The 19,446-nt window shown below is 34.1% G+C and overlaps 1 protein-coding gene across 1 annotated transcript; it reads left to right on the top strand.

Moving 5' to 3' along the window:
• The first annotated feature begins 171 nt into the window (after positions 1-171).
• Positions 172-19,335, top strand: LOC134238500 (thrombospondin-1-like). The gene is made up of 6 exons (XM_062720623.1): positions 172-187; positions 272-331; positions 2,854-3,042; positions 18,439-18,630; positions 18,752-18,943; positions 19,115-19,335. Exons 1-6 carry the CDS (start codon positions 172-174, stop codon positions 19,321-19,323), a joined length of 858 nt encoding a protein of 285 aa, XP_062576607.1. The 3' UTR covers positions 19,324-19,335.
• The last annotated feature ends 111 nt before the right edge of the window (positions 19,336-19,446 follow it).

Here is a 19,446-nt window from a genome sequence, read left to right as displayed (position 1 = left end):
TAAACAGTAGATGTGGTTAAGTTTAAGGATGGTTTTCAGTGTATTGCGTTTTCTTTATGTGCGTTATTTTGAAGATTTCAAATGTGTGGGGCAGAATAAAATCAAGATCTTTTTGCTCGATATGTAAAAAGGGGGCATTTTCAACTGAAATACAATTTAGTGCAAAAATGCATGTCTGTGTTTTCAGGTACGTTTTACGTATAAGTATAATAACTGCATAATATATATATGAAAGTATTATTTTACCCATTTTGTGTTCATTTTATTGCAGATGCTACATGCTTCAATAATAGAGAAATACAGTTTAAAGGTATGCAGTCCTCGTGGAAAGGTAAGCATGTAAATACGAAATACACGTACATGTAATTTGGTTTTCACCTTCTTGTCCTAAGACCATAAGATTCGATGTACAACACATTGAACACTAGTCCGAAATATTTGACGTAGAAAACCTCTCCAGACCAGTAATTCTACGACTCCACACACATTACACATTGAAAACCACACATGTTGAAAAATGACCCCTATAGAAATGTGACCCCCTACTTTTTATACAATAAAACTCCTTTTATAAAAGCGGGAGGGTATATAGTAATCGTTAATTCCGTCCGTCCGTCCGTCCGTCTGTTACGCTTTGGGGTACCCATCTCTTATCCGCAACTCCTCTCATACCACTGAATGAAATTTAATGAAATTTTCACAGAATCTTTATTACATATTGCCATTGTGCACCTCCTATTTTACTTTTTGATCAGACACATATTTTGGGTTTCCCGGCCACAGGAAAACATGGACTTTTTCACCAGTTATAACCATATGGGAGGCGGGGGGTATCATTTAGTGAGCTCATTGCTCACAGTACCTCTAGTTTTTTAAACTTTTGAATGTAAGGAGGGGATTTTTTTTATGTACTTTGCTCCAACATATATTTGATTGCATATCTTAATAGCAGCATCATGATCAATGCATCTGGTATGGATTTTTTAGCTTGCGTAATCCCAATGGATATAAAGTCATTGAGGAGCCTAAATATACCCCCCGCTTGAAAAGCGGGAGGGTATATAGTAATCGTTAATTCCCTCCGTCTGTACGTCTGTCCGTCCGTACGTCCGTCCTTCCGTCTGTCCGTCCGTCCGTCTGTTACGCTTTGGGGTACCCATCTCTTATCCGCAACTCCTTTCATACCACTGAATGAAATTTGATGCAACTTTTACAGAATCTTTATTACATATTGCCATTGTGCATTTCCTATTTTACTTTTTGATCCGACACATATTTTGGGTTTCCCGGCCACAGGAAAACATGGACTTTTTCACCAGTTATAACCATATGGGAGGCGGGGGGTATCATTTAGTGAGATCATCGCTCACAGTACCTCTAGTTTTATGATTATATTTTTGGGTGCATTATCAAAATGGCATATGTTTCTGATAACCATAAACTTGTAGGGAGGCCCCCAAAGTTATCACTCTCAACCATCTGAATTCATTTTTGAAACTAGAGGTACTGTGAGCGATGAGCTCACTAAATGTTACCCCCCCCCATATACTAGTAGTTTTAATGGCAAAGTCCATGTTTTGCTGTGGTCGGAAAACCCAAAATATGTGTCGGATCAAAAAGGTAAAATAAGAGGTGCACAATGGCAATATGTAATAAAGATTCTGTGAAAAGTTCCTCAAATTTCATTCAGTGGTATGAGAGGAGTTGCGGATAAGAGATGGGTACCCCAATTGCAAAGCGTAACAGACGGACGGACGGAAGGACGGATGTACAGACGGACGGAATTAACGATTACTACATAACCTCCCGCTTTTCAAGCGGGGGTATAAAAAATTACAAATCCAAAAACATAACATAGAAGCAAGAAAAGCAACGTAATTTAACTATATAAGTTCAATTCCCTTAGCTCTTACATTTATACTAACACAAAATCGTTAAAAAAACCCCTGAAAAACATTAAGATTATTCGGACTAATTAAACACATGATACTTTCAGCTACTGAGTATTTTACATGGTTGGCAATTAACAGTGCCTTTTCTTAAATTCTATCTGCAATAGGCAGTTAAGTGTCAACCCAAGTAATTTTTTTTTAAATTCACTTAAAAATACATTTTTATGTACACAACATTTAAAAAAAATATATAGACTACTGTAAAATTACAAATTTTCGTGGGGGTTTAATTTCGTTGTTAAAGAGGTAAAGAGAGACCCACGAATATAAAATCACCACGAAATGTAAAATTTTATAAGCATTATTGCTAAAAAAAAAAGTTTAAAATTCACGAAATGAAATCCCCACAAACCAATATTTTTTCCTCAAACCTTAAAAAATTGACCCCACGAAAATATGCTATTTTACAGTATGTATTAACGCCATGGATCTCTACTTTATATCATTAAAAAAGTTATGATGTTCAACTTTTCATATGTTGATAGTTCCCGTTTTAACATAAGTTTTTAGTGTAAGCGGCTATCCGCATTTTTCGGTCGAATACCCGGTTACCCAATAACAAAATAAAAAAAAAACTAATTAATAAATTTAGGAGAAATTAAATTAATAAACATTGCACTTTTTGAGCGCAATAAATGTAAACATTGCACTTTTTGAGCGCAATAAATGTACACTTTTTTCAGTGGGTGTAACTGTAGCTCCCCGGTCTGTAAAAATATTCTTTTCGGAGAGTTACAGTTTTGTAGCTAGTTATAGGCAAGTGCACAATTGATTATTTCACTTTCTAAAGAGAGATGCACGTTTCAGAGTACCTAGTTATTTTGTAAACATTTAATTAATGTAATGGCAATACAAGGAGGATGGTTAACATATAAATAAAACCTGATTAAAATTCATTTAGTTGATGGAGGCTGGACACAATTTTCCTACGTCTGGCAGTCGTGTACAGTAACATGTGGAGGTGGTATACAGTCAGGGCAAGAAAGGCGCACCTGTACAAACCCCTCTCCTTATGGTGATGGCAAACCTTGTGAAGGATCAAGCTATGGACAAAGGGCTTCACGATCCTGTAATACTCACCCTTGTCCAGGTAAAGCTCTACCAGAAATGGAGGATATGATTTTAAGAGCCAGTCCGCTAGAAAACCATGCAAAATTCAAAAAATCGTCCAAATGGAAGGTTGCAACTTGGGAGTTTTTAGTACCTTAAAATTTTCTACATTGCGGTAGAAGTCAGATTACCCACAAAAATGGCGAACCCTGCATCTATTTTTAGTAACAGCTCATTTGCATATTTGTCGAAAATCACACAAAATTTAATAGAAAATCTATACAAATTGATCAAGTCAAAAAGTTACCTTTTTTTCAGCAGTTAATTTTCAAATTTTGTTTTATTTTCAAAGTCATGGTCCATTTTACAAAATTAATGAGAAAAAACTTAATTCAAATGAATATTTTATTTTTTACACATCTATTTATAGATCCTATATCAATGAGTATGATTTTTTAGCCATTTTTAGATGCTCATTTCTCTCATCAAGACCAAGGTTGAAATTAAATTAACTGTTACTTTAAGAATGATCTAAGGTCTACTTTGTATTAAAATATCGAGCTTGGGAAATAATATCTACATGTTGTAAATTATTTTTGAAATACTATACTTTGCTGTACAATATCACATATTTTAAATAACAGTCTATTACCATATTTCTGGATTATTTCTATGATGTTTAAATGAAAAAGAGAAGATTCTGAATCTAATATATTTTTTAGAATAGGAATAACTGATTTGGATACTTCATATTACTTTCTTTTGCTTATTTTAGCCCCTTTTTACCAATTTGCTTGAGTTAAATTGTTATCTCCCCGTGTTGGAACTCTTTAGTATTATTGGGTAAAAAGTGACAGGTATGTCAATATGAAAAGAAGAAAGTCATGTATGATAATTTTTTCCTCACCTAGGGAGTTTTTGTGGAGCATTATTGCACTATGAAAGAGGGAAAAATTATTTTAAGATATTTTAATGTAAGATAGTACGGCGCCGCTGGAGGGCCAGGTAAAAAAATATTTATATTTGTTCGGACAAATTAGAAATTCGTTCGGACAAATAAGAAATTCGTTCGAACGAATTAGAAATTCGTTCGAACGAATTAGAAATTTGTTCGGACAAATAAGTTATTTGTTCGGACAAATAAGTTCTTTGTACGGACGAATTAGAAATTCGTTCGGACGAATTAGTTATTTGTTCGGACGAATTAGATATTCGTTCGGACAAATTAGAAATTCATTCGGACGAATTAGAAATTTGTTAGGACAAATAAGTTATTTGTTCGGACAAATTAGATATTTGTTCGGACAAATTAGAAATTCGTTCGGACAAATTAGTTATTTGTACGGACGAATTAGAAATTCGTTCGGACGAATTAGTTATTTGTTCGGACGAATTAGATATTCGTTCGGACAAATTAGAAATTTGTTCGGACAAATAAGTTGTTTGTTCGGACGAATTTAGAAATTCGTTCGGACGAATTAATTATTTGTTCGGAAAAATTAGAGAAATTGTGAACAACTGTCACGACACCGCGATTAATGTGCGATTTGCACCAAGGCGTTTCATTTTATTTTGATTCTTTGTAAAATAACTTTAATGAACAACATTATCATTAAATATTTTGAAGATAAGTCGTTTTAATGTTGATCTCTTTCTTTTAATTTTTATGTACATATTCACTACCCTGCATTTATTAATCATGACATGTGAATGATTTTTGAAATACATTTCTGATACATATGTCGCCGACATGTGGCTGAAATATTGCCGATTCGGCGTAAAACATTCAATCAATCAATCTGGTACATATGCAGTGTATAAAATGAATAAAGGTCCTCATTGAGTTTTTAATTAAATATTCCTGTTTTGTGAATTAAGAAAACTTCACAAAAATGAACCTGTTCGTATTGATCCCAGGTTGTTCCTATGACTCGCGAGCCGGTGAATTAAAATGTGAACCGGTCAATCTGGTATATTCCCTAGTCCAATGATTTTTAGAGCATACTTATAGCCCCCTCCCCTTATTGGAGAGGTTCATGTAGTTGAAAAAACTATTTGATTTCGCTTTCAGCATTTCTTAATTTTGTTTATACTTTTTTACATTTGAGTACCAATTCGAAGGTTTGATAGGCCAATGACTCACATAGAAATGGAATTATGAAACCAACCTCTTTTATGGGGAAAATAAATCATGAATGAATGAAAGTCAAAATATTTTCAAGTAACACCCCCTCCTCAGTCCCTCTATTTAAAAACGATCGATTGTCTTAATCATTGAGAAGCTTAACTTGCATTAAATCATGATGTGTTTTTAAATTTTACTGCACTTTCTAGGAACGTACATGCATTCATCTATTTTTTATCCTTTTCCCGGAAAAGGGCGTGTGTTTAATTTGGTCAATATTATACCTGCATGTTTTAATTCATGCGCTTTTCTGATATTTAAATATAAAATAATATTTATATAGATCTAGATACTTAAAAATAGTTTTTAACGATCTTAGAATGAATCCATTGGAGATGGACTTATGAGATTCCCTCTTTTTGTTCCTTTATCACAAAATACTTAAATGTGGGAACAGCGGTATAGAAGCAAAACTATACAAATGTCCTAGCTAGTAAGCCCCACCTTTAAAAAAATTAGACCCATCGACTGTGACCTCGAATAAGAGGCTCGATATTTTGAGTCCGAAGTTTATTTAATATAAATTAATACAGCCACGAAGCATCGTTTTTGAAAGTGTGTGTGGGGGGGGGGGGGTGAGAAAAAAATAGCTACCTGAAAAATTGACGAGCAAAAAAAAAGGGGGGGGGGAACTCAGGAAAAGTTGCCCAAAGGTGACAGTCCTATTTCGTGGGGGGGCTTACTTTTCCAATGCCAATTTTTTCCCGTACCAATTGTCTGCAGTAGGAATAAAACCCTTAAGGAGTGGATCTCATCTTTTCAAAGAAGCGGTAACTGACCACTGGCACCCCAGTGTTACCAATTTAACACCACCAGCAAAAGTTGGTCTGGTAGAACCAGATTAGGGATGGGAGTGAAGAGTTTGATAAGAAGTAACTGACCCTCTGAATTTAATACCGGTAGTGGGCTCTCAAATAATATACTTTCAGAATGGCAGACTTTAGGCCTATAATTTATACCGATATAGAACCATTATTTCCAAATATTTACAATCAACACACCCGACTTTAATAGCACATGTCTAGCTGCTACGTGTGTATGTCATGGTCCAAAGAGCATTATTAAAAAGGGATGAATGCTCCTGAATAGACAAATTGTATATCTCTCTTTACAAGATAATATGTGCAAACATCTAATTTGTCCGAACAAATATCTAATCCGTCCGAACAAATAACTAATTTGCCCGAACGAATTTCTTATTCGTCCGAACAAAAAACTAATTCGTCCAAACGAATTTCTAATTTGTCCGAACGAATATCTAATTCGTCCGAACAAATAACTAATTCGTCCGAACGAATTTCTAATTTGTCCGAACGAATATCTAATTCGTCCGAACGAATTTCTAATTTGTCCGAACGAATATCTAATTCGTCCGAACAAATAACTAATTCGTCCGAACGAATTTCTAATTTGTCCGAACAAATAACTTATTTGTCCGAACAAATTTCTAATTCGTCCGAACGAATATCTAATTTGTCCGAACAAATAACTAATTCGTCCGAACGAATTTCTAATTCGTCCGAACGAATATCTAATTCGTCCGAACAAATAACTAATTCGTCCGAACGAATTTCTAATTTGTCCGAACAAATATCTAATTCGTCCGAACAAATAACTAATTCGTCTGAACGAATTTCTAATTTGTCCGAACGAATATCTAATTCGTCCGAACAAATAACTAATTTGTCCGAACGAATTTCCAATTTGTCCGAACAAATAAAAATATTTTTTTACCTGGCCCTCCAGCGGCGCCGTAATATAGAACCTAGCTTGAATAAACAAATAGCAGGCCCATAGGAAGCCATTTCAGTGTGCGGGAGTGGGGACAACCTACATTATCAAATACCAAGAATTCCATAGAAAGTAAAAAAAAAAATAAAAGGTCATCAGATGTTTTTTTTTTATTTGGGGAACAAGCATATACATGTAGTAGCTATGTTTTCTAAAGGGTTCTGTCCTCGAGGAATCTACATGTATTTCGTGGTAATTAACAGTTACAAAATTTTTCCTAACAAGTACAATATGAATGTAGGAAATTAAATCAAATAATAAGAGATATTTTTTTTTTTAATAAAAATTTGCATTTGATGGCATCTGGCCCCGTTCAAGTTCAAGATCATTTTATTCACTCAAACCATTTCAGGTACGCGAGGACAATGAAGAATATTTACAACATATAAATTCAGGTCAGGGACACAAGTATATGATATAAATACATAATCATAATATGAAAAGGAAGAGAAAAAAGAAAAACACGTATTAAATAAGCGAGGGGAAAAATCATCATGGAGGACCGACTAACTAAAATCATATATTTTCAATATAAACGTACGTAGTTTTCTGAGTGTCTTAGAAACTTGTTTTGTCATCAGTTGAGAAAACATAAGAATGCATACAGGTATTTGATTGCATACTCTCAACAAATTCAAAAATAATTGGTCATTTCAATCAACATGCAAATTGTTTACGTTTCATAAATTTAGTGTGTTTATGAGTAAACCAAACACCGTCATTCCTAGGAATATTTTTAATTTTACATTACATACTTTAAACTACTGACTGTTACTTAACATTCATATATGGATAAAGTCAGATCTCCAATTAAAAAATCATCACATCAAAAGGAGATGCCACCGATATAGGTACCCCAGCGATATAGGACAATCCAAGATGTATATTGGCAAAATTATTCTGGGGAGGGTACTTACCCCCCCCCCCCCAAATTTAAAAAAGAAAAAGAAAACATGAGCCGTTACTGCAGGCAAAATTGATGCCAGTTTGCAGTACAAAGTGGTAACAATTTAAAACTGGCTTGAATTTAACATCTATAAACATGATAAAAGGCTGGATTCATATACATTCAATGGCGGGGGGGGGGGGGGGGGGGGGGGGGTGGGCTATGAAATTTTGTCAAAATTATTTCCATAACATTATTAATAAAATTGTATAAGACTTTGCAAATTAATATTTGATACTTTTTCTGAATAACCATAATAGTATTATTAATACCATTACAGACAGATTTTTATTTTGAAGATAAATTGTTTTTTTTAAATGTTATATGTATCCACTGAAAACAGTTGGGGGAGGGGGCGTGTCAGTCAAGAAAAGATTAATAAATTCATTTTAAAGGTCAGGTTTTAAATATACGAGTGAATCTAGTACCCAATCGTCTAATCCCATTCACCTCCCCACAATTTACATACTACTTATACTAGTATTGAAATGGATAAAATAATGAAAAATGAGGGGTTCTTGAGGGGTGTTGCTAAAATGAGGAATGGAAAACGTATTATACTTTTTATTTTATATCAAATCACTTTAAATACACAAATTTATAAACAATATATATTTCATAAATTCAATCTACCATTATTTAATATTTACATTTGCGAATGTCTTTCCTTATATGACAATACTAAAAAAAATGAAATTCAATTTTCGATGACATGCAGTTGGTCACATGATCAGACTTTCTTGCGTATGGAAAGCAAACTGCACGAGACATTTGGAAAGTCCTGACTGTGACGTCATATGACGTTGTATTTATACGTTATGTTGCAATCAATAACAAAGTCTAAATAGGGCATTTTATCTTTATAATGTGAATAGAAATAAAAATATAAATATAAGAAATAAAATATAATTTTTAGAGTGTCAATTAAGAAATAAGGTATCATTTTTAAACATCTATCGAGATATAAATACGGGTTGGTCACGAGATTAAATTCCATAAAGCCCGAATATGATAAATTTAATCTCGTACCAACCCGTATTTATAGCCCAATAGATGTTTTAAAATGATACCTTATTACTTATATTTACATTACATTGTCATGCATCACAACAAGCAATATTTACACATATACACACAAAACGACACAGAAAGCACATATATATCATGCATATAAATAAGACAAACACAGAAAATAAATATAAATGAGTGTCCAAGTAGCACTTATGCTCTAAAAATATAGTCTATGAATTATATATTTGATAAAAATATTTTATATTTTGATAAAAATATAGCAAATTTGTTTAGTTAAAAGAATATTTTTAATACTATAAATTTATGACTACTAAATTTACTCACTTTTAAAGCAAACAAAACAAAATAAACTTAAAACAGAGGAACAATACCAAAATAATTAAATAAATAAATAAAAGGAACTAAAAAGAAATTGAGCAACAACTGAAGATTAAGATTTGAGGATTAATCTTCAGTTGTTGCTCAATTTCTTTTCGTCACTGAGAAATTACGTTAAACAATTATCCAAACGCACATCTATGACCTCTTGACCCAGTACCTGTATTTATTTAAGAAATATTTACATTTGCAAATGTTTTCCTTTATATAACACTACTGAAAGCAAGCGTTTTTATAACTGTATAAATACAGGTACGGGGTCAAGAGGTCATAGATGTTCGTATGGATAAACGTTCGACGTAATTTCTCAGTGACGTCCTAAAGGGTCGATGCGCGTTCAGTGGATTACATACATGCCGTTGGGTTTGAAAAATAATGCATTTCACACGTTAAAAGTCACCATCAGGCAAATTTAAAGTATGAACAAGTCACAAATATAAATAATAAGGTATCATTTTTTTTTAGTTTTATTGGATGCTTTATGGAAGATTTGATCATGTGCCAACCCGACACATGATCAAATCTTCCATAAAGCCCTTCGGGCTTTATGGGATTTGATCACGTGACCAACCCGTTTTACATCCCAATAAAACTCAAAAAATGATACCTTATTTCTTAAATAGATACGCATTCCTTTTTACAATGTAATATAAGGGAAACATTTGCAAATGTAAATATTGGGATATGACATGAAGTTGGTACGTGATCAAATCTACTATAACGCCCTTCGGGTTATAGAATTTGATCACGTGACCGACTTCATGTCATATCCCAATGACACTCTAAAAATGATATTTTATTTCTTAAATATAAGTTGATATATTAATGTTCATAAAATCTCTTATTCACGAAAATCGCAGTCATAGCAGTGACGTAGAAACAATTTTGAAAGGGTCGAGGGGGAGGGGGTGTAAAATTAAACTTACCTGAAAAGAATTTGCCAAGCGAAAAAAAGATGACAATTGTTTGATTCGGGAGTTGGGATAAGACTAAACTCCAGCATCTTTCATTTTCTTAAACTCCTTTATGGAGTATTTTGTATAACATCTGCTGTCAGTATTTTTATAAGATTGTGCCAATTTAAAATTGACAGAAAGCAAACAACTTACTGATGGCGCAAATCTTATATGTTCAAGTCTTAAAATTCATATGAATGATACTGAAATAGAGTCCGTTTGCATTTAAATACTTGTGCTTTCCCTTTTATTAATTAAATAGAAACTAACTTACAAATTGTAAAGAATATGAATATTTATGTGATTGATGAAAAATTGAAAGTAAGCCAATACAATTTATTATGCTTTTTTCATTTCTAAACAATTGGCAAAATGCCAATCTTCATATTAGGAGTCATTTCTGAGAATTTAGTTTAATTAAATTTTTTTTTCAATCCAAATTATTATTTAAAAAAAAAAATGGTAAAAGGCTTAATATTGAACGACAATTGTTTATGATTTAAAGTACTATATTTGACTTTGTAACCCAATTGAGTTTGAACATTTTTTCCCGAAAATTGGCAATTTGTAAATCCCCATATCTTAATTATTTATTATTTCCCAAGCTCAATATCTTGAAAAGATAATGTTTAGAGTTATATTTGTACAATAAAATCAAAATAATTAATTTCAAAGATTGGTCTTGGAAAATTTGGGGCATTAAATTTGTAATATTTTTGGCAATTCTTGAAAATTGGCATAATGCCAATTTTCAAGAGCTGTCTGTTCTTTGATATATTGCATATTTGATGATAACAAATATCAATTTCGAAAGAACATAATCTCATGTAACTTTAAAAAATCTTAATGGAAATGCAAGTTTAATTTTGAGTAAAATAAGTCAAATGTGAATTATACCTGTTATGGGTCAGAATTACCCGAAATGCTAGCAAAGATCAATAACACAATTTAAACTTAACAATAATTTATTTACAGTAATATATAATAAATATATCAAACATAAAGTACAAACCTAGCAAGAATCTAAAAATACATACATCAGAGTGTCCGTTGCTGCACACAATGTCCCAGTGAAAATATATCCCAGTTATTTCTCAATAGTGCTTATACGACAAAGTATATCTATGCATCGAATTGACAGGGTATTTATAGAGTATCATAAATCTAGAATATTCTAGAAAATGTAAATACATGATATTCCTGGAACAATCTGGACATACACAAAATTTAAGAATGTTCTAGATAAAATGACGGAACATGTTGACCACTCTGGAACGTTCAAGAAACTTAATGTTACTAATTATATACATAATGAAACAATACACATCTCACAACACCTCCCCCCTTAAAAAGTTTGAATGTCAATGAAAAAACTTAAATTGTAAAACATGTACATTAATACAAAATCTAGTATGTTTACGATACTCTTGACAAGGCGTCTGCAATAACATTGTCTTTGCCTTTGATATGCTTAATTGTTATGTTGTATTCTTGTAACAACAAACTCCATCTAGTCAGTCTTTGATTCTTGTTTGACAATTTATGCAAAAATGTCAGGGGGTTGTGATCAGTATACACAAGAATTGGATGCAAAGTAACATTCAAATAAACATCAAAATGCTGTAAAGCTAACAACAAAGCAAGGCATTCTTTTTCAATAGTAGAATAATTTCGTTGACATTTTGTAAGTTTTTTTGAAAAATAAGAAACAACTCTATCTACCTTATCACTATGTTCTTGAAACAAAGCTGCCCCGATTCCAACATCACTAGCATCAACAGTAAGCTTAAATTGCTTAGAAAAATCTGGAGTTGACAGAACTGGGTTGCTCATAAGGACAGATTTAATTTTATGAAAGGATTTTTCACAGTCCTTTGTCCATTCAAAGTTAACCCTCTTTTGTAAAAGATTTGTAAGTGGACTAACAACTGAGGAAAAATTTGGACAAATTTTTCTGTAAAACCCAGCCATGCCCAAAAACCTCATTAATTCTTTCTTGTTTGTAGGAATCGGGAACTTTGCAATAGCTTCCACTTTAGCCAGTATGGGTGTAACATAACCTTGACCTACTTTATGACCTAAATACTCTACATAAGCATGACAAAATTCACTCTTTTTAAGGTTTACAGTTAAATTTGCTTTAGCTAAAATGTCAAATAAAGCACGCATGATTTGGATATGTTCGTCCCATGTGTTGCTGTATATGATGACATCATCAATATAGGCCTCGCATCCCGCGAGGTCTTGAAGAAGGGAGTGAATCATCCTTTGGAATGTAGCCGGTGCGTTTTTCATGCCAAAAGGCATTACTTTATACTGGTAAAGTCCATCTGATGTAGCAAAAGCAGATATTTCTTTTGCTCTTTCTGTTAACGGTACTTGCCAGTAGTCTTTCAACAGGTCAAATTTACTGACAAATTTCGCGTTTCCAATGTTGTCAATACAGTCATCGATTCTAGGTATTGGATATGAATCAGTTTTGGTAACAGAATTCACCTTTCTAAAGTCTGTACATAATCGGTACGAACCGTCCTGTTTTGGTACAAGAATACACGGTGAACTCCAATCACTTTTACTAGGTTCAACAATGTCATTGTCCAACATGTACTGCACTTCCCTTCTTAGGTACTGCAATTTTATTGGATTCAGACGGTACGAATGTTGTTTGATAGGCAGAACGTCACTCACTATGACATCATGACAAGCTGCATTAGTTTTCTTTGGAACATCCGAAAAGATTTGATGATACTCATTCATCAAGTTTTTAACTTGTTCTTTTTGGTGAATGTTCAAATGTCCAAGTTTGGCATCAAAATCAGCCAAAATTTCTGAGTTTTTCAAGCGCACACTCTAATTACAATCTTTCTCATTCATTTCTACACTCGTATCACTATCAATACAATTTTGAACAGTCTTAGCATTGGCTAAAGTGGAAACTGGTTTTACAGAATTTCGGTCACACCTTTCAAAATACTCTTTTAACATGTTAATGTGACAAACCCGTTTCTCTTTACGTCGACCTGGTGTCTTAACTACATAGTTTACATCACTGATCTTGCTTTCAATTTCATAAAGGCCATAAAATCTGGCTTGTAAAGGATGACCAGGAATAGGTAAAAATACAAGAACCTTATCACCTGGCTTAAACACCCTATTTCTGGCATCTTTGTCATACCACATTTTCATTTTCATCTGAGAATTCTTCAAATTTTCTTGTGCTAATTTACAAGCATTGTAAAGTTTTTCTTTGAAATCAGACACATAATCTAAAAGATTAAGATCACTAGTCTCAGTCAGCCACTTTTCCTTCAACAATTTCAAAGGACCTCTAACTGTATGACCGAACACCAATTCAAAAGGACTGAACCCAAGAGACTCCTGGACTGCTTCTCGTGCAGCAAATAGTACAAAATGAACCCCTTCATCCCAGTCTTTCTCATACTGGTAACAATAGGTCTTCAGCATTGTTTTTAGGTTTGATGAAAACGTTCTAGCGCCCCCTGGGACTCAGGATGATAAGCAGTTGATCTATACTGCCTAATACCCAACTCATGCATGACTTGCTGGAACAACCCCGACATAAAATTTGAGCCTTGATCCGACTGAATTGCCTTGGGTGCTCCTACAAAACTGAAAAACTTGGTCAGGGCCTTAACTATGCTCTTTGCCTTTATATTCCTAAGAGGTATGGCTTCAGGAAATCGAGTGGATGTACACATAATGGTAAGTAAATACTGGTTTCCTGACCTAGTCCTAGGCAAAGGTCCTACACAATCCACCAACACTCGACTAAACGGTTCTTCAAAAGCTGGAATGGGTTGGAGAGGAGCAGATGGTATTTTCTGATTTGGTTTACCTACCATCTGACAGACATGGCATGACTTGCAAAACTTCGAAACATCCTTTCTTAGCTTAGGCCAATAAAAATGACTCAAAATCCTATTATAAGTCTTATTGATACCTAAATGACCTGCCATAGGTGTATCGTGAGCTAAACTCATTACATCTTGACGATAATCAGCTGGTACCACTATTTGGTGAACAACACGCCACACTTCATCTGCGGAAGCGTCAGGTGGTCGCCATTTTCGCATAAGGATACCATCTTTCATATAGAAACATTCTTCAACTTTAGTGGCCTCTTCTGGTGGAAGTGCCCTCTTGCTAAGTTGGATGATATCTGGGTCTTTATGTTGTGCTGAAAGTAACTGCTCTCGGCTTATGATATCCTTGTCTTGGCTTTCTGGTAGATTTGACTCATCTTCACCAAATTTTGGTAAAAGTTCTTTCTTCTCTTGCTTCTTGATATTGTGTGGTTCCATGCTTGTTTGAGTGTCATCAAGGTCAGATAAGAAAGTGTCATTCAAATCAATATCAACAGAGGAATTCGTCTCGTCAAAGGCTTGAGTATGGTCTGCCTCCATTTCTCGTCTTCTGGCCATCGCTCTAGTAACAGCACAGGCTGGATATATGTCATCATCTTCATCATTATACATGACATCTGGAGTGATCTTCTCACAAACTATAGGATCTGGTACAACTTTTCCACCAGCTAGATCGTTGCCTAACAACAAAGAAATGCCTGGAACGGGAAGAGTAGGTCGAACACCTACGATAACAGGTCCAGTAACTAAATCTGACTTCAAACTAATTCTATGCAGGGGAACATCAATGACGCCTAGCTCCACACCCTGTAATAAAACTGACCCACCAGTAGAAGTCTGCTCAGACAAAGGAAGCACGCCCTCTAACAATAACGTCTGTGCAGCACCAGTATCTCTCAAAATCTGGACAGGTTTAATTTCGCTAGAGTCACCGAGTGAAACAAATCCCTGAGACATAAAGGGCTTATAATCCTCCATAGAATCAATAGAACTGGACTGTGAACCCTGGATATCAGGAGTGTCAGAACAAATGGAAACTAAGGCTTCTCTATCACCTCTAACTGCCGCACAAGCGTGTGGTTGAGTTTTATCAAAGTCATTTTTTCTCTTAAGTTTAAAGCATTCACTGATCAGATGACCCTTTTTCTTACAATAACTACAAGTAGGAAGCGACCCTATTCCAGAAGATCCTTCAAAACGTCCTGGACCGGACTTAGAACCACCTTGGGATGGAGACTGGAAACTTGTGAAAGACTGAGACCCTGAACCACTCTTTTTATATGTGTCTGAATTGGTAGAATTACTGCTAGTCTGAGATCTTGATACAAAATTCTTTTTATGAGACAGAGCATAAGTATCAGATATGACTGCTGCCTCTTCAAGAGTTTTAACATTCTTATCATCTAAATGTGTTTTCAAATCTTGAGGAACACATTCCTTAAACTCTTCTACTAGGATGACTTGGCGCAAATTAGCAAAGGTTTTATCAAGTTTCTTAGATCTAAACCAGTGATCGAATAAATCTTCTTTCTCTCGTGAAAATTCAACAAATGTTTGATTATCAAACTTTCTATACTTTCTGAACTTTTGTCTATACGCTTCAGGTACTAATTCATATGCTTTTAATATTGCTGCTTTGACCTTCTCATAGTCTGAACTCTCAACTACCCCTAGTGCAGAGTATACCTCAGCTGCTTTGCCAACCAGTACACTTTGTAACATCGTTGACCAAACATTTCGTGGCCATTTAAGATTCTCTGCGACTTTTTCGAATTGGGGAAAATATTTGTCGACAGATTTTTCTTGAAATTTTGGAACTAATCTGATATTTTTTGCTGCGTCAAATTCAGTTTTGACAACTGACGGTTCTGGTTGGTGCTGTAATTTTAATTTTTCTAATTCAAAGTTCATTTCACGCTCTCTTTCTCGCTCTTATCTTTCTAATTTGTCTAATTCAAATTTTCGTTCACGCTCTCGTTCTTCTCTTTCTCTTTCTCGCTCTTCTCTTTCTTTTTCTCGATCTTCTCTTTCTAATTTCATTTTCTCTTTAATTTTCTAATTTTTCTCTTTCTAATCTCATTTTCTCTAACTCTACTTGAAACTGATATTCTGCCATTTTATAAGAGCCTAACTCTGATTTAATTGTATATTCTGGAAGATCGTATTTTTCAAAGACGTTTTCTTCTACTAGTTTGTTTGCAACCTTAATTCTAATGTCTTGCTTTCTCTGAGAGGATTTAACATCTAACCCAAAATGCAAACCTAATGCGATCAAGTCATCCTTTTTTAACGTATCAAAAACCTGAACACTTGGTGAACTAAGAAAGTCTGTGACCGAAAACACCATGTTGATTTCTGCTGGCTTATAATCAAATTTAACGGTTCAATAAACAAAATTCTGTCAAATAACTGCAAAAGTGCAAAAATTTCTTTATCCCGGACGAGCCCCCAATTCTGTTATGGGTCAGAATTACCCGAAATGCCAGCAAAGATCAATAACACAATTTAAACTTAACAATAATTTATTTACAGTAATATATAATAAATATATCAAACATAAAGTACAAACCTAGCAAGAATCTAAAAATACATACATCAGAGTGTCAGTTGCTGAACACAATGTCCCAGTGAAAATATATCCCAGTTATTTCTCAATAGTGCTTATACGACAAAGTATATCTATGCATCGAATTGACAGGGTATTTATACAGTATCATAAATCTAGAATATTCTAGAAATTGTTAAAACATGATATTACTGGAACAATCTGGACATACACAAAATTTAAGAATGTTCTAGATAAAATGACCGAACATGTTGACCACTCTGGAACGTTCAAGAAACTTAATGTTACTAATTATATACATAATGAAACAATACACATCTCACAACATACCATTTTCCTTGAATTTTTTAAGTGCAATTGCACTTAAATGTGCAAAAAGGATTTGGCGCTGCCTACGGCTGCCATGTTTGATGATGGGAATTTTTTGGTCATTTTTAGCTCTACTGGTCAGAGACAAGAAGAGCTTATGCGATAGTAATGCGTCCGTCGTCCGTCCTTCTGTCAGTCTGTCTTTCCGTCTGTAAACAATTTTTCAAAATGCTACTCCTCCTACAGATTTCCATATAACTTGGCACACAAGTAGACTTTACTAAGATACATAATTCTGTTTATCGGTTTTTGATTTCGATGAACGGTGTTGCCGTGGTTACTAAAAATAGAAATTTCTGTGAAATTCTTTCAAATTGCTACTCCTCCTACAGTTTTGGTCTGATTTCTATATAATTTGGCACTTAAGTAGACTACACTAAGAAACATAATTCTGGGTATCGGTTTTTGATTTCGATGAATGGTGTTGCTGTTGTTACTAAAACTAGAAATTTATGTGAAATTCTTTCAAAATGCTACTCCTCCTACAGTTTTGGTCTGATTTCAATATAACTTGGCACACAAGAAGACTACACAAAGAAACATAATTCTGTTTATCGGTTTTTGATTTCGATGAATGGTGTTGCTGTTGTTACTAAATATAGACATTTCTGTAAAATTCTTTCAAAATGCCACTCCTCCTACAGTTTTGATCTGATTTCAATATAACTTGGCACACAAGTAGACTACACTAAGGTACATAATTCTGTATATCATTTTTTGATTTCGATGAACGGTGTTGCTGTTGTTACTAAAAATAGATATTTCTGTAAAATTCTTTCAAAATGCCACTCCTCCTACAGTTTTGGTCTGATTTCAATATAACTTGGCCCACAAGTAGATTACACTAAGGTTCATAATTCTGTATATCAGTTTTTGATTTCGATGAACGGTGTTGCCATGGTTACTAAAAATAGAAATTCTGTTAAATACTCTCAAAATGCTACTCCAAATACAGTTTTAGTCTGATTATAATATAATGTGGCATGCAAGTAGACTACACTAAGAACATAAAGAGACTTAATCAAGGATCATTATTCCATTTATTGCTGTTGAAAAGTTTCAATTTCCAACTGTGTAAGTACTTTTCTCTTCCTTTCCTATAATTACAAACCAGTAGAGCTTCAGTCTCGATAGAGACTTTTGGTTGAATAACATATTATTAAGTCAACCTACCCACCAAATTTCATTAAGATATGACAACCTTCGATTTGGACAGTTCTTCGTTTTTCTCGCGGACTGACTCTTAAAGAAACATTTAGTTTAATTGAGTAATTCATGTTGCATTATATTTTTTAAATAAAATCAATAAAGTTGCATTTTATACTTAAGTTAATGGGAACTGGTCAGAATTCGGTCCTTACAGCGAGTGGGGAATCTGTTCCGTCACCTGCGGTAAGGGGAAAGAACAGCGAAACAAAAAGAGGGAATGTGATAATCCGAAACCACAAAACGGAGGACAAAACTGCACTGGGACAAATATATACACTGATGAAAGAGTGTGTAATTTGAGTCCTTGCCCGGGTATGACAGAACGCTTTCAATTTTCAATTCTCTAAATAAGTGTTTAATTTGTTATTTTGTAGTAAGAGTACAATATTCATGAAAACGTTTTATAATGTAACACATTTACATGTATCTAAAGTCAACGGTGGGTGGTCAGAATTTGTTCCATATGGTGACTGGAGTCAGTGTTCCGTATCCTGTAGCAATGGAGTCCAAACACGTGTCTTATTCCGAACGTGTTCCGAACCTGCTCCTCTTTATGGTGGTAAACCCTGTATGGGACGTAGCACGAGATTAGAAAACAAGCAATGTAGAGGACAAGGTTGTCCAGGTATAAAATGCACATACTTAAAACAATTTGAAATGCGGACATTTTTGTGAATATTGTTAAATAATTATTCAATTTAATAAATTTGATATTGATCCGCTTATTTTTTTTTTATTCTCCTGGAGAAAATTTTAAATAAAAGTATTTTCATGTATGTACTTAATTTCAAACAAGTTCCTGGTGGATGGTCCATTTATGGTCCATACAGTGAATGGACACAATGCTCATCAAGCTGTGGAAACGGAATTCAGGAGAGAACTCGAAATCGGACATGTAACAACCCGGTACCACAGAACGGGGGAAAAGACTGTGTTGGTTCGAGTATCGAACAGGAGCAAAGAAAATGCAACATAAAGTTTTGTTCTGGTTGTATAATGCTTTGAGATTTTCTACATTCAGGGGAATATTATAAGAGGTATAGCGCCCTTTCCCAGTATTTCACCCAGTACAACAATATATTCTGAACAACTTGTAAGTATATATACATGTTTAGATATTTACTCGGA

The sequence above is a fragment of the Saccostrea cucullata genome, unplaced genomic scaffold, assembly GCF_032062105.1.
Source record: "Saccostrea cucullata isolate Sc308-1 unplaced genomic scaffold, CSIRO_AGI_Scuc_v1 ctg3316, whole genome shotgun sequence".
Lineage (NCBI taxonomy): Eukaryota > Metazoa > Mollusca > Bivalvia > Ostreida > Ostreidae > Saccostrea > Saccostrea cuccullata.
Note: the sequence above shows the minus strand (reverse complement) of the source record. Positions and strands in the feature narration are given on the sequence as shown.